At 40.1% G+C, this 15,928-nt stretch overlaps 2 protein-coding genes across 2 annotated transcripts; both read left to right on the top strand.

Annotated features, from left to right (window-relative positions):
• Positions 1 to 578: 578 nt before the first annotated feature.
• LOC133474550 (deoxyribonuclease-1-like) lies at positions 579 to 4,531 on the top strand. Its single transcript, XM_061766733.1, has 9 exons — positions 579 to 659; positions 777 to 865; positions 943 to 1,027; positions 1,106 to 1,220; positions 2,599 to 2,711; positions 2,933 to 3,090; positions 3,188 to 3,284; positions 3,359 to 3,491; positions 4,052 to 4,531. The coding sequence occupies exons 1-9, from the start codon at positions 579 to 581 to the stop codon at positions 4,201 to 4,203; spliced, it is 1,023 nt and encodes a 340-aa protein (XP_061622717.1). The 3' UTR covers positions 4,204 to 4,531.
• Positions 4,532 to 5,276: 745 nt separating this feature from the next.
• abtb1 (ankyrin repeat and BTB (POZ) domain containing 1) lies at positions 5,277 to 14,200 on the top strand. Its single transcript, XM_061763826.1, has 12 exons — positions 5,277 to 5,529; positions 6,285 to 6,347; positions 6,430 to 6,485; positions 7,002 to 7,146; positions 7,760 to 7,919; positions 8,021 to 8,066; positions 8,621 to 8,737; positions 8,827 to 8,939; positions 9,449 to 9,547; positions 9,630 to 9,797; positions 10,070 to 10,270; positions 12,003 to 14,200. The coding sequence occupies exons 1-12, from the start codon at positions 5,474 to 5,476 to the stop codon at positions 12,207 to 12,209; spliced, it is 1,431 nt and encodes a 476-aa protein (XP_061619810.1). The 5' UTR covers positions 5,277 to 5,473; the 3' UTR covers positions 12,210 to 14,200.
• The last annotated feature ends 1,728 nt before the right edge of the window (positions 14,201 to 15,928 follow it).

The raw sequence follows: 15,928 nt of genomic DNA, 5'->3' as shown, positions 1-15,928 counted from the left end.
TAGGTCCGCAAATGTGTCCGAGCGATAGAGAGGAGACAAGAGTTGGAGGACCTCAGGTACTGGTATGGGGTTTATGCAGGGACGAAGTCTGACAGGTACTGGGGGACAAGTGCATGGAGGGATTTGTAGGTGAGGATTTGGATTTTGGTATGTGATGCAGGACTTGACCAGGAGCGAGTGAGGATGGATTACTGTAGGAGTGATGTGCTGCCAGGGTTTGGTACGGGTGAGGACCCTAGCAACTGAGTTTTGGACGTATTGGAGCCCCGAGCACGTTTCATCTCTATTGTGAAAGGAAAGAACTGCTGGACATTCCCGCCAAGAAACTGGTCATGCCCGCTCTGCTTTCTTGTCTTCCTTTTGAAACAGATTGTCCAATTATTGCTCTCTCTTAAACAAACACAAACCTTGGGTGCAGTCACTGGTGCAAAGTTGTGGTATGCGTATGTGCATTAAGGATGTGCACTACCTACCTGTGAGGCACATTTCGAAACTTTATTGCAGGTAAGAACCACATGAAGGAACACATTTTAACAAGATTTTGAACCTCTGATTAAATTTACCTTCTTTTGTCAGATATGAAAATTGCTGCATTCAATGTTCAGAGGTTTGGACTAACGAAAGTCTCAAATCCAGATGTGCTCTCAGCTCTGGTTAAGGTAGAACACAACCTAACGTTTTTGACAAGGACACATTTAAAGACCAGGTGACTTATTCCAGAAGCATTTACACATCTTTATCATGCGCTATGTTTCGGAAAACTTTAAATGTTTCAGATTGTGTCTCGTTATGACATCATTGTGATTCTTGAGGTGGTGGATGTCAGTAGCGCAGCGGTTAAACTGTTTGTAAAGGAACTCAATAGGTGGGCTTTTTCATTTCTGGATGAAGCAAAGACGGGTTGCCTTGTGCGAGAATCTCAACCTGTCATGTGCTTCACAGAGTCAACATAAGCCATCACTATGCTCAGCAGTTTAGTAGCCGACTGGGTAGGAACAGATACAAGGAACAGTTCCTCTTCCTCTTCCTCTACTGTACATGGGAGCCATGTACAGTACTGAAATGCATAGCGAAGTTTCACAAGTGTCTTGCTTTGCTACGTTGAAGGGATGACGTGGTCGACTTGATTGACTGCTATCAGTATGAAGACAACCAAGACTGTGACATGGATGCTTTTTGCAGGGAGCCCTATATTCTGCACTTCAAACCACGCAACACTGGTAAACCTCTTTGCTTTTTCACATCCATATCAATCAAAGGACCAGCAGGATTGTCAAGTTCAGTCAGTCTTCAGAGTACAATAGCTTGTGTAGCGTGCAGATGATTATGCCATATACATGCTTGCGTGCGTGCACGCACACACACACACACACACACACACACACGCACACACACACACAAAATACACACACACACACACACACACTTATATCGGGCAACCGTGGTATGTCTCAAGGGTCTGTACCGGGTCCTTTCCTCTTCACTATTTACATGCTTCCCCTGGGTCAGATCATTCGCCAGCATGGTCTGAATTTTCATTGCTATGCTGACGATACACAACTGAATCTCAGCACTTCACCAACCACCCTCCTCCCTCCTCAGGCCATTGTCAGCTGCCTCCACGCAATAAACACCTGGATGACCGCCAACCTACTCAAACTCAACAGCAAAAAAAGTGAACTCCTGGTCATGGCTCCCAAGGCCCTGTGTCAGAAGGTGTGGGATTTAATTCTCTATCTTGAGGTTCGCAACCTGGGGGTCATCCTGGATTCCACCCTGTCTTATGAATCCCACATAAAATCTACGGTCAGATCTGCCTTCTTCGATTTAAAAAAACATCTCCTGACTCCGGCCTTCATTTGCTGCCCTGTTGCTGAGACCCTCACCGACGCATTTATCATTGGAATATTGTAATGGACTCCTGTTCTGGATCCCAAGCAAAATGCTGGACCAGACTGCAATATGTGCAGAACTCAGATGCCAGGGTTCTCACTCAGACCAAACCTTGGCAGTAGGTCACCCCCACACCTACACTGGGTTCCAGTCAAATTCCACATGCTCCTCCTCGCGTACAAAGCTCAACACAACCTCGCCCCACAATACACATCAGCGCTAATCCATCACTACACTTCCTCACGGAACCTGCGGTCAACTGATTTAAGTCTCCTCACTGTCCCTTACACCGTGAGAGGCCTTCAGCGTTGCAGCACCTACCCTGTGGAACTCTCTTCCAAAGGAGATTTGGCAGGCACCAACTTTGGACAGTTTCAAATCTGCACTGAAACTGCACTTGTTCACCTTTGCCTTGGGCACCTATATGTTGTTCTGTTGTTGTTGTGTAAATGGATTGTGCCTGTCATCTACTTGTTGCAATTGTCTTTATGTAAAATGTCATTGGGTTTCGAGACAGGAGCTACAGTATATAAGATACATTTATTATTATGATTCTTTATTTAGCCCTGCGATTGGCTGGCGACCAGTTCAGGGTGTTTCTCCTGAAGATAGCTGGGATACGCTCCAGCACGCCCGTGACCCTAGTGAGGATAACCGGAACGGAAGCTGAATGAATGAATGAATGATTCTGTATTTATGTTGCAGTGCTGAGCGATATAGTGCTGATCCCAGTCCGCACCACACAGTGGGAAACAGAGAAAGAGCTGGATGAACTGTATGATGTCTTCCTGGCGGTCAAGGACAAATGGAAAACGGATGTCAGTGGCACCGACCCTATGTAGTTCTGGTTCCGCTGGAATAAGTATAATCTAATGAACGAATGGGCCACATTAATAACATTTTCCACGCAGGTTTAGGCCCACCTGTGCTCAGTGTATGTGTGTTATATAATTCTGGAGAGATGATAAGATTTGCTAATACGAGTTGGCCTCTTTTCTATTTAAATCTGATTTCTGCTTTTGTCACCTTTCTTCCCCAGAACGTAATGATGCTCGGTGACTTCAATGCAGATGGCAAATTTGTGACTCAAAAAGGAATGAAAGAGCTTCGCATTCGCAGCGACAAGAATTTTCACTGGCTCATTGGTGACGACATGGACACAACTGCAAATACAGCGAATGCACACACCTACGACAGGCATGTTTTCATCAAAATGTTTCTTGAATTAAAGGAGAGGTTTATTTTATTGTTTGAGAAAACAGTTGAAAGGTTAGTTCTATCTTGTTTGAAAAAGGATCGTTGTGTACGGAGACGACATGATGGCGGCCATTGTGCCCCAGTCAGCCAAACCATTCAATTTTCACAGAGAGTTTTCAATGACAGAAGAAATGGTGAGTGCCTGGGACAATGTATCACACGAATGATGAAAATAAAAGATCATAATGCATTATGCACACATCCACAGGCGCTGCAAGTGAGTGACCGCTACCCTGTTGAGGTGAAATTGAGCAGCTCGCTTCTTTTCTGGATGACAAATCACATCCATAGTGGTGACACAGAATACACACCGCCTGCCACAGTAAAGAACGCTTCTGCAGGTAAAGAGCAAAACCTTAATGCAGTTGAGCTTGTTGCACACAATAATTGTTGCAGAGCAAGGGCTCGCTCACTTGCACGTTTATGAGCAGCCTTGGGCAAGGTAGGGTTCACAAGTGAACAGAGAATGCGTGGAATTTGGGTGTGTTTCTTTTCATTACATTTGTGATAGATTTAACTTTTTAGACACCTATACTGCATACAACATAAATCTTTCTACCTTTGTACATTCAAGAGTTTGTTGTTCGCCTTTAAAACGACTAACATGGCCACAGTAATCGTTTAGTGTCATCTTCTACGCTTGCCAAATACTATACAACAATAAAATGGCATCAGCCTAACCACATTTTATTGTGTGTGTGTGTGATAAACTAACATATTGATTTATATACTTTCACGCAATTTGTTAACAATGATATTGAACAACTTTACAGCCTATTGACATATGGAAACGTATGCTTATATTTGAGCTTTCAATTCCACAATATCAATACACAAAGGCACCTTTGTTTGTGCCATCCGTAAACATACAAAGTGTTTGTTTGTGTCTTTTACTTTCCAGAGCGTTTGTACGATGATGTGTTGAGAATACAGAAAGAAAACCTCCATCTGGAACGAGAAAAACTCCAACTTCAAATCTCCTTATTAAAACATCGTCTTGCCTCACTCAGTCGCAACATTGACGGTTCCTCTCGTGCAAGTTTGTTTTTCTAGTCAACAGCTTCGTTTGATGTATTGCCAACATATTTCAGGATGATAAATACATACATATGACTAGTTACATAACACTTGAGATGACATCATCATTTTAATATTTTTGTTTGGTGGTCATTGGGTTTTTGGTGGTGTGCTGTGCGATTTTGCTAGTGTAAAATGTTTGCCTTAATTGGCTCAGTAAAGGTTGGGAAACACTAGGCCATAAATGTCAAACTCAAGGCCGGGGGCCGAATCTGGTGTGCCACATCATTTTATGTGACCTGCGAAAGCAAATCATGTGTCAACTTCCATAATTCTTGCTTGAATCTGTACCAAAATTTTCAAATTGTCATACATAATAAATGTTGAGCTATTGCAAAAGCATTTTTTTTACAGCAACTTAACAAAAATAGCTGAACAAACTATTATCCTTGACTGCGGATTTCAAAACTAGTTATCCATCAATTTGTTGTGTATATGTAATATGATGAGCCAATTAAACATTTATATAGTTTCATAGTCATAACATTTTATAGTCATAACAGTAACTACAATGTGGCCCATGACAAAAATTTGTTTGACACCCCTTCACTAGGCTATATCAAAACAAAAATAGGCAAAAAATACAAATCAACTCCACAAACCATTTGGAAAATATAATGTAATATTTTCACATTTATTTAAAATGTTTAAACTGGGTCATATTTTTGTTTTTTTAAAAGTAGATTTTTGCGTCAAGATACAATGAAATAATAATAATAATAATAATTTAAAAAAAAATCACAACATAAAATAACGACTAAACGCAATAATATTTGTGGAAGCTTTTGCAAAATTTCCAGAAAAACAGGCTACACGGTGGACAAGAGGTGCATTCACGTTTATCAGGTATTTAAATCTATTTCTTACCACTCTGCAAAACAAATATTTCACTAGTGAATTATAAATAAAGTTAAAACACGTGGAATAATTTAGACAGAATGCGAAAACACGGAACAAACATTTCTGTGAGCAGTCGCCTGGTCCAAACATATTTAATAGGAGAGTTTTCTTTCATTCGCCATTCTTGATGCCGTGAACGCAACGCCAGCACGTCACGTGACTCACCCCCGTCTCCAGCTAAACATTATTGAGCAGCAAGCAGCAAGCGCTTGTCAACAACCGAGCGTCCGTCGATCTTCAGCCTCCACTTCAACTTACCTCAGCAACTCAGCAAACTTCTCGCCTCGCTGTCCAGCAGACGGGCTGACTCAATGCCTTTCAGAGGACCCAAAACACCGAGGGGATCATGGACGTCCACGATTTGTTCAGTAGTTGCAGAAAGGGCGACATTTGTAGAGTCAGGTAAACCTTTATCTGTTTAGAAGCGAACCTCCTCAGCCACCGATTTCCTGGAGCTCTTTAAATTAAATAATAATAATAAACATTACTGTATGAGCTACAGCTACTACTTAGCGGACGATGGTTGCTATCGCAAGCCAAACACAAACAGTATACAACGTTAGTAGAGCACCCTTAGCATGATCAGTGCTTTGACGTCACTACACTCTACAGATGTGTGAGATTATGCTAAAAAAAAAAAAAAACAGAATACAAATAAACTGAAACGTCATCATAATTTCACACGATGCCGTACAGTATATGCAGATGCTACATTGCTCGGGCGTCCAAATAGAATGATCAAAGAATTGAACGGCTGTGGGGGGCAGTGGTGCCTCGAGATACGAGTGTAACTCGTTCGGTGACCACGCTCATAAGTCAGAACGCTCGTATCGAAAAAAAATCGTCTCATGGATATTGTAACTGTAATCGCCCAAACAGCCCTGATCAAAAGTTTCCATAACCTTGAATTTTTTGTTGTTGTCATCATTCTATTTGTCCAAACAAATGTAACTTTAGTTGTACCAGGGTGGTCTTGTATTTTTTTCCGTGACTGTATTTATAGATAGCAAAATCTGAGAAAGGCATCCTTTCGCAGTGGTGTATGTTCTTGTGTTGTGTCAGTTAACACTAACATTCCTTTTTCCATATTACTTCACTATGTTGTTATTATGTATTATTAAACCATTATGAAATTCCACTCATTTTGGTTCTCCTAGATACCTCGTTGAACAGCGAGAGGTGGACCTCAATGTAAGAGATAAATGGGATAGCAGCCCCTTGTAAGTAGCATTCAGGCAATTGTTTTGTGGTTAAATGAAGAAAGACCATTTACAATTTCTTATGTGACCTTTCATATGCCAGGTATTATGCTTGTCTCTGTGGTCATGAGGAGCTTGTCCAGTACCTGCTGGCAAGTGGTAAGCATGGGATTTAATTCCTGTTATCTGTAAAAAAAAAACAGAAAAAAACAAAAACATGCAAAATAAATAACCCAAAGGTAGTACTGCTATAGGCGGCACGGTGGACGACTGGTTAGAGCGTCTGCCTCACAGTTCTGAGGACCGGGGTTCAATCCCCGCCTGTGTGGAGTTTCCATGTTCTCCCCGTGCCTGCGTGGGTTTTCTCCGTGCACTCTGGCTTCCTCCCACATCCCCAAAACATGCATGGTAGGTTAATTGAAGTCTCTAAATTGCCCTTAGGTGTGAATGTGAGTGCGAATGGTTGTTTTGTTTGTGTGTGCCCTGCGATTGGCTGGCAACCAGTTCAGGGTGTACCCTGCCTCCTGCCCAATGATAGCTGGGATAGGCTCCAGCACTCCCGCGACCCTTGTGAGGATAAGTGGCTCAGAAAATGGATGGATGGATGGTACTGCTATGTCATGTTGATACGTTGTCATGTTTTGTCCTATTTTCTCCCTCTTATTTGGTGTGTAGGTGCCAAGTGCGAGGCCAACACATTTGACGGTGAGCGGTGCCTGTACGGCTCACTGAACGACTCAATCCGACGCCTGCTCAAGGAGTACAAGTGCGTCGGTGGCCGCGCCATGAAGCGGGATGATTTTAACTACTTCCTGCACATGTGAGATTCGACGTTTATGCTGTTTTCCATTAAACATGCTCAGATAGCAGTGTACCTTCACACACTAGTGCATAGTTTTGCCTCAGTAGTAACATGTAGTTGTCCCACTAGTATGTCATAGCTGTCGTACTAGTAAGGACAAAGCGTACTAGTACATGGACCTTAAGATGGACATCAAAGAGATCAAATAAATGCCCTCTCAAAAAGATTTTGTTTTTAAGGCATTCACTGCCAGCCTTCCCAGTTAACATGGATATTTGACTTCTAAAGCCGTGACAATGGCAGTAAATGTCTTAAATTTACTTGTACATGTTAGAGACCTAATAGTGGATTTATTATTGAAATGATTTATCTTGGTCTCATTTTTTGTCATATCACAAACATGGATATTTGACTTCTAAAGCCGTCAATGGCAGTGAATGTGTTAAATTTACTTGAACAGGTTAGAGACCTAATAGTGGAATTATTATTGAAATGATTTATCTTGGTCTCATTTTTTGTCATACCACAAAAAACTGGCAATTGAGCTGGGGTGTGTAGACTTTTTATATCCTCTGTATTTGAACCTGGAGAGGAGCAACGGCCATGTCATCGTAACATTTGCTCTCCTCAGGTTGCTAGAGCAAGGACTGCACAGTGACATCACGTTCCTTGTTCACGGGCAAATGTTCACGGCGCACCGATGTGTGCTCGGTGCGCTCTCAGAGTACTTCACAGAAATGTTTGCCACCAAATGGAGAAACAAAACCTTGATCCACCTCAAACATCCTCTGGTAGGTCCACTTGTTGGATTGATTGCTACGTCTCGCCTGCTTTGGTATGAGATGATTATCATGTGTGGTGGTTATGCGCAAACTTTTGTTCCTGATTCCAGATCAACCCTGCAGCTTTTCGAGCCATTCTGCAGTATTTGTATACAGGTGAGAATATTTTAAAGATGCAAATTTTCTCGGGGAGAAATTACAAGGTTTGACTGCCTCCTAGTGATCCATGCCTCCCTCATGCTTGCCCGATAAGAGGTGAAAGGAGAAATATTAACAGGTCATAAAATGCTTGCTTGTGCCCAAATAATGTTTTTTTTTTTTTTCTTATTGTTTGTAATGCAAAGAGGCTTTGTGTATTACAGAAAATCGCAACAAAAATAATTCCTTTTGTTATTGTGTGTCTGAATAAAATGTGTCAGTATAAAAATGTATGAATTGTTATTTTTAAATACTATTTTAATGGGATGGGATCCGATTGATACAAATAATTTTGCTTTGAGAAGTTATCATAGAGTGGCTGATGTCTTTTTATTTTATTTTATTTATTTATTATTATTATTTTTTTTAAGACTACAAAATAGCCGGTGCACTCCAGTTGGCCTCAATTGCTTCAAAATGCAATAAATCATTCTCCACACAATAGAACTCAATCTCACAGATCAATTAAGCAACTATCATGCCCATCCGTAATTTGCGGTGTGATGTTTCAGGACGTATGGATATTGACGTGAGCCTTGTAGACGACTGCAGACGACTTGCTAAGCAATGCAAAATGACAGATCTCATCGAGGAGCTTCAGATTAAATGCAAACAGGTGTATGAATTTGGTAAGATGCCATTTGATGGTTAGACTGTCAATGCACTAGTACGTCTTTCAAATCTTGACTCTCCATTTTTTAAATTTTTGGCCTTGAAGTGTCCAACAAGCCAGGCATCTGTGTGAAGGTTCTGAGTCTGGAGCCTCATAGCTGCCAACTCCAGGAGGACATGGCCCAGTTGGCTGACTGTGCTCTGCCCCCTCAGCTCAGAGTAAGAATTGGGGTGCATCCAAAAACAGCTTTGGGTGGGCATCAACCACCCCCGTTGACGAAAATGCATTTTGCTCAAGGGCGGAAAATGTTCACTCAGCAAATAATCTATAACAGTTAAATGTACTGATTAGCATACCATGAAGAGGCAAGTTGTCAACTTCACAGTTAACCGTGCTAAATAACTTGATGCAGTCCAACTGATGCTTTATTTCATGACTGTGTCGTATTTAGTAGGGTATTATCATCTGTAATAATATTACTTGGGCATGGCTTTACATTTGAATCTGTCGCTGCCATCGGGCCGAAACCTCCGATGTCGAAAATTACAATTTTACACAAATCCATACTATTGGTGAAACTACACGTATGTAAGTTATTTATTTATTTATTTATTTTTACAAATTATTGAGCAATATAAAGTGTTGTGTTGAAAATGGCCTGCTCTCATCATTGATACTTTTTTTTTTTCCATCAATTTTTTATTGCTTTGCTCTTGATTATCCTCAGGTTGGATTTGGGGTTCTTCCCTTCAACAGGGTCGACCACTTGCCCACCTACCCTGACGTCTGCTTTCGAGTCAATGGCTATGATTTCTTGTGTCATAAGGTTCGAAGATTTGTTCTTCGTTCTTCGTTCCCCGTGCTTTCACTCAAACTGGGAGTTTTATGGCTCGTGTGCGTTTCCCCAGGCCTTTTTCTGTGGACGGAGTGATTACTTTAAAGCCTTACTGGAGGACCACTTCAGTGAGGGAGAGCAGCTTCAGTCCCAGCCCAGCACTCCGGCGATAACTCTGCACAACATCTCTCATCAGATTTTCATCCACATCATGTATTACATCTACAGCGATGACACACAGGTTTGAGAATTTTTTGTTTTCTAGAAATCCAACATGGTGGTGCTCTTACAATATCCAAAATATTAAAATATGCATTGGGTGCAAGCTTATCAGTTTTCCTGTAATTAGCGAGGGTAAACTCAAACAAAAACCATCAGCGTCAGACGCATATTAACTTTATGTTGCTGTCATCTTGCACTTAATGGGTTCTCTTTGAAGTCATGAATTCTTGTAAACAACCTTGAGTGTTCATCGTTTTGACTGACAACCAACCGGTTCTTCTTGATGTCCAGCTGACATGGGAGAACGTGTTTGACATCCTGTGTGTGGCTGACATGTACCTGCTGCCAGGCTTGAAACGTCTGTGCGGGAAGACCCTGGCCAAGAACATATGCGAGGACAACGTTCTGTGCTTGTGGAAGACAGCCAAGCTCTTCCGGCTCTCCCGGCTGGAGGATCAATGCATAGAGTTCATGGCCAAAATTATTGAGCGGGTGGGTATTTTTTGTTTATTTTAAATGGGAACTGCAGACAAACCTTCCCCTAAGAAGTGTAAAACGGTGCTGTCCAAACACATAGAAAAGTGCAAAAACACAAGGGCCACTTTCAAATTCTTAAATTTTCATTTACTAAACATGCTAAAACAATTCCATTAGGCAATTATATAATGCTTATATGTTACAGTTGTGCCTCGCGATATGAGTTCAAATCATTCCGGGACCAAATCATCTTTCCCCATTTTAAATGAATGGAAATGCCATGAATCCGTTCAAGCTTCCCAAAAAAACAACCCCAAAAAATGTGTAATTTGTTTTTTAATGAAAAAAATTGCTTTCTATAATATTATATTTTATAAAAAGACACAGTAATGACATAATTATTTATGAGAAACTGCTAAACTAAAGGTAATAAGGCGAAATCTAGGATTTTTGAGGATTTTGGGGTGGACTGCTGCCCTGTTTCGCTCTCAAATAGATCCACCTCCTTTCTGAGCAAATCTACACATTCAGAACCAAAACAAGAGCAATCTATCGAAAGGTGACCATTTGTAAATAAGTTACCTGAGGCTCATTAATGTGATATGTTCACAAATCCGACATTGACATGGAGCAGAGAGTGGAGCAAACCGTTTTTGCTTCTGAAATGGAATTAACTTAATTCACCAGGGTGTTATGAAGATTTCTTTGCATCTTTGAATATAGAAATGCTCTACATAAAATAATTTTATTTAACAATAGTAGTAGTAGTTTTCCTACCCTTTTGTGTGGCCCGTGTCAAATAATATTTTGAGTATATGCTGCAGGCTGCTAAAAAATAGACGGTAGGTACCCCTCGTAAAGCAGGTTACAAAGTGGGAGATAAAAAGATCATCTCTTCAACCGTGTAGAATCTCAGCGTAGAACAAAACTATATATACAAATTAACCCTGGGGGAAAAACAAGGTTTTGTTAATTAGTTAGAGGGTATGTTAATTAGTTTTTAAAGTTTTAGTGGTGCTGCCATCCATTTTGGCATGTATTAGTAGAGAGACCACTCATCCAAGCACGGTTGTAAGATACATTTTTCCCTTTTTATTGGCATCCAACATGTGGACTTTTTTTTCCTCTGAAACAATGACAATGTTGCCGAAACAAGTTATCACCTTTTGGTACAATTGAACTGAAGTGATACACATGAGATACAGTCACAGAAAAAAAAAAAACAGACCAATCTTGTTTCTTCAGTGTTTTTTTTCCATTTAAATGCCTAGTACAACCATAGGTAAATTTTTTTGGGGACAAATATAACGATGAAAACAAAAATAGCTCGTAAGAGTTTAATTTAAGAGTTGCTATCAAGCCATTTTCCGTGGTTTTCTTGATAATAACCGGGAATACAATTCATCTTAAGCATGTCAAATAGGACATGAAGTATTATGGAATCAGTAATACTTTGTTGTGTTCATTGTATTTTTCAGGTAATATATCCTAAGTGGTAGCAGGCATTAAAATGAAAAAGAAATTGAAATAACAAAGTAGTCTAATAATTTTTTTCCATGCCTGTAAATCAGCCATTCTGTCGAAGTGCAAACAATACAATTATTGTCTAGTGGAAAAGAGCATTTGCAACTAATCATCAACAAAAATACTCACCGTTATGTTAATGTTTTGTTTTTGAGTGTCGTGAATGACGCCCCGTTCCCTAATCGTAAACTTTGACCTGTGTATTGGCGCACGTCTGTCACAGCTGGTGGAGAACGAGGAGTTTGCCGAGGTGGTCAAGGAGGATGCCGCTCTGCTGGAGAAGCGACACGAAACCGACTCCGTCCCCCTGATAGACGACATCCGTTTCCACATCACCAGCAACGTGCAGACGTACAGTGCCATCGAGGAGGCCAATCAGAAGCTGGAGGCCTTGGAAGAGCTGCTGTTTAGCATTGATATTGACTGCTGAAAACTTGATGACTTCTTGAACATCTATAGAGGTGCAGTTTGCATGAGAAAGAACCCTTGTTTCTCTTTTCTATTTGTAAGCTTATTTTATCTACAGCATATTATCGCAACATTGTATAGAACCTATTTTTAGTTATTGCATATATTATTATACATATTTTCATGTACAGTGGATGTAAAAAGTCTACACACCCCTGTTCAATTTGCTATTTTTTGAGATATAAAACAAAACAAGATCAATCCTTACGAAACAGTTTCCACCATTAATGTGGCATATAACATACAAGTAAATTGGAGAAAACATCTATTATAGGAAAGAAGTAAAATAACTGAGATAATGTAATTGTACAAGTGTGCACACCCTCCTATAAGTGGGGATGTGGCTGTTTTGAGAATTAACCAAACACATTCAAGTTCGTATTAAATGAGTTTAGTTAAAAGACAACTGCCACCATTTAAATTGCCTCTCATTAACCCCAAATAAAGTAAAATTGTTGTAGTAGGGCGGCACGGTGGATGACTGGTGAGAGCGTCTGCCTCACAGTTCTGAGGACTGGGGTTCAATCCTCGGCCCCGCCTGTTTGAAGTTTGCATGTTCTCCCCGTGCCTGCGTGGGTTTTCTCCGGGCACTCCGGTTTCCTCCCACATCTAAAAACATGCATGCTAGGTTAATTGACGACTCTAAATTGCCCGTAGGTGTGAGTGTGAATGGTTGTTTATTTGTATGTGCCCTGCATTTGGCTGGCAACCAGTTCAGGGTTTACCCCGCCTCCTGCCCGATGTTAGCTGGAATAGGCTCCAGTACGCCCGCGAACCTAGTGAGGAGAAGCGGCTCAGAAAATTGATTGATGTTGTAGTAGGCTTTTCCCAATAGGCTTCGGTTTCATTGGATCATGACACAACTTTGCACGTACGATTGGGAGATTTCAAGTGTGCTGTTATGTTGCCCTTGCCCTTGCCCTACAGCCCAGACCTATTAAAAAGATGGGGGATTGGTGTTACATGTACTAAACAGCCTAGTACTTGCCAGAAATTTCTGAAGCTTCTTTCATGTTGCTGTCGGCCTCTTGACCACTTCTCATCTTTTCATCTATTTTGGAGGGACATCCGGTTATTGGTAACATCACTGTTCTGCCACATTTTCTCCACTTGATGATGACTGTGGTTTCTGTGTTCGATTGTATTTTTAATGCATTGGAAATCCTTGTGTAGCCTTCTCGCAATAGCGTGGGGAAGCGCTATGTGGACAGACAGGAATACAAAATTGTCAGGAAAAACCTACTAAAACAGCAGAACTCTATTTGGGGTTAATCAGAGGCACTTGAAATGGTGGCAAAGGTGTGCTGGCTCCCTTTTAACATGAGTTTGAATGTGATTGGTTCATTCTGAACATGGCCACATCCCCAGTTATAAGAGGGTGCTCATACTTGTACAACCACAACCTCAGTTGGGTGTGCACACTTGTGGAGCCACAATCTCAGTTGTTTGTGTTTACTTCCCCTCTTTAAAATATTTCATTTGAGTTATAAAGGTTAAAGGTAACATTAATGGTAGAAAAAGTTTTGAAATGATTTATCGTGATCTAATTTTTTTTAATCTCATAAAAGCCTGACATTTGAAGAGGGTTGTGTAGACTTTTTATATCCACTGTGTATACATAGAACTGTTTTTGATTCCTCACTTTAATTTGGCCTCCAAATAGTTCAACAAGGTGACTTTTTAATGGCTTTCATTGCCACCTTTTAAAGCCTAAATTTACTAATTGATTCATTTTGAAAATATTTGAATGTTTTAAGTATCTAATTCTGATTAGAATATGATTTAATCCTCCATTCACTTTGTATGTTAAGAAACATCTTTGGCAGTGTGTGCAAGAGAGAAAAAATGTGGAACCTTAAAGGTAAAGCCACCATTTGTTTTGTGTAAAAATGGGCGAAAACTGTTCTTGGTTTGGAAAAAAAAGTGACCTATTAAAACCACACTTAGTCTTGAGTCATCTTGTTACTGTAGCCTAATGCACTTAGTTTAGTTCCTAATATCGTAATAATGAGGCTATTTTAATTGTTCCACAGTCCTCACTAATAGTGATGTAGTTCACATTTCAACAAAGAGATGGTGCCATTTCTCAGCATTTGATAGAAGACTGCTTCCCAAAACAAGTGAAGTGCTCTTGCTTATGTAATACATTTGTTGCACAAATATCCTACAGCCATGTAGCGTAGAACATATAGAACATAGAATGGCATTTGTATGTCTTTTATTCAAATGGCACATTTCAAGGCTTCTGAGATTTTCTTATATAATAATAATATAAGATTGTAGCTCAATATTATCAGGGTGACGGGAAAGACTTGTAGCCAATTGACTGAGCAGAGCTGCTGCTCTAACACTACAAATGCATTGTCACTGAAAATGTCAGTGAACAAAACCTTTGGCTTCCAACTCAGTCAGTCTCTCAAACGCTAACAAGGCCCATGGTACCAGAATAAAAAGCACAATTAGTTATTACCCCAACAAGCTTCTTGCGCAAATGTTTTATTGCTGCTATGCAACTCAGATAGGTTTGGTCATAGGTTGGCAAACATTGTCCTTGTCACATTTTATTTTAGGTATCAAAGAAAAGTCCTCCTGTTCTAAAATGACTCTTCAACATGTAGTTTTTTACCTAAAGACTTAACACATTGTTTACATCAGTGTCTTCATATAGTTTGATTGAACATCTAGGACGCGATCTATTTCATTTACTGTATTACAAACTTACCCTTACACTGCTTTTTTCCCCTTCTTTGTCAAATACTATTTCCTTTATAGAGTTGTTTATCACCATGCACGTATATCAATGCAGGAATGACATCACAATTCATTAATCACACCAAAATAACGACACAAGAGGACTATTATATAAGTCAAATGTTTTACTTTGAAGACAATGTGTATCTAAACTTCTATATTTCTCTTGCCCCTTTGCCAAGACATGACTCATACTTCTGTTGCATGTCCACTAGGGTCTTGAAAAATATTTAGCACTGACAAGTTCCATGTGTCTCTTGGAAAGAAAAAAAAACCTAACTTGAAGAGGGCAGCGGGGGCTAAAATCTCTTGGCTCTTGACTCATGCCTCTGCATGACTCACAGAAGCTTCACAGTGACATCTGTCTCCTCGTATATATGAATCTGCGCGGTCACAAATTCATGTAGAGCAGCTCTGTGTTGCGCTCATTTCGGCAATATACTAATGTAGCTCAACTGTCTATTTTCTTCTGTTTTTATTTATTTATTAATCTGAGACGAATACACTTAGTGTCCCTTCTGGGCACAATGCCTTGCCATTGAGGTGCTGCCTTTAAAGGTTGCCAAAAATGAAATCTCCCTTTATTATTATTATGAACTTACAAAAAATGTAAAAGGATTCATACCCAAATGATAATGCATTTACACTCTCATTTTTATTTGCATCCAGTAACATATAGGAATACATAAGAAGCCAAGGAATAAGTTTTGGTCATTAATGACAAAATCAAATAGATTTTATCAGTGGTAGGAAGTATCCTGTATCTGCTGATGACCTTTACTCCCTACATTTGAAAACATATACCTGTACTTTCGACTGCTTTGTCAAAATAGGCTTGTTTTTCAACCACCATGGATTTCGACGACAAAAAAAGACGTGAATAGAAAGTGGAAAAGTCAACCCATGGTTGAGACCTTCATCGATTGATTG

The sequence above is a fragment of the Phyllopteryx taeniolatus genome, chromosome 1 (genome assembly GCF_024500385.1).
Source record: "Phyllopteryx taeniolatus isolate TA_2022b chromosome 1, UOR_Ptae_1.2, whole genome shotgun sequence".
Classification (NCBI taxonomy): domain Eukaryota; kingdom Metazoa; phylum Chordata; class Actinopteri; order Syngnathiformes; family Syngnathidae; genus Phyllopteryx; species Phyllopteryx taeniolatus.
Note: the sequence above shows the minus strand (reverse complement) of the source record. Positions and strands in the feature narration are given on the sequence as shown.

What these genes read in the sequence shown, in the direction of transcription:
- abtb1 (XM_061763826.1), top strand. Translation starts at nt 5,474, where the DNA reads ATGGACGTCCACGATTTGTTCAGTAGTTGCAGAAAGGGCGACATTTGT. An exon ending in GGCGACATTTGTAGAGTCAG is followed by an intron (nt 5,530 to 6,284) that starts GTAAACCTTTAT and finishes TGGTTCTCCTAG; the next exon opens with ATACCTCGTTGAACAGCGAG. An exon ending in CCAGTACCTGCTGGCAAGTG is followed by an intron (nt 6,486 to 7,001) that starts GTAAGCATGGGA and finishes TTTGGTGTGTAG; the next exon opens with GTGCCAAGTGCGAGGCCAAC.
- LOC133474550 (XM_061766733.1), top strand. Translation starts at nt 579, where the DNA reads ATGAAAATTGCTGCATTCAATGTTCAGAGGTTTGGACTAACGAAAGTC. An exon ending in TGCTCTCAGCTCTGGTTAAG is followed by an intron (nt 660 to 776) that starts GTAGAACACAAC and finishes TAAATGTTTCAG; the next exon opens with ATTGTGTCTCGTTATGACAT. An exon ending in TTTCAATGACAGAAGAAATG is followed by an intron (nt 3,285 to 3,358) that starts GTGAGTGCCTGG and finishes ACACATCCACAG; the next exon opens with GCGCTGCAAGTGAGTGACCG.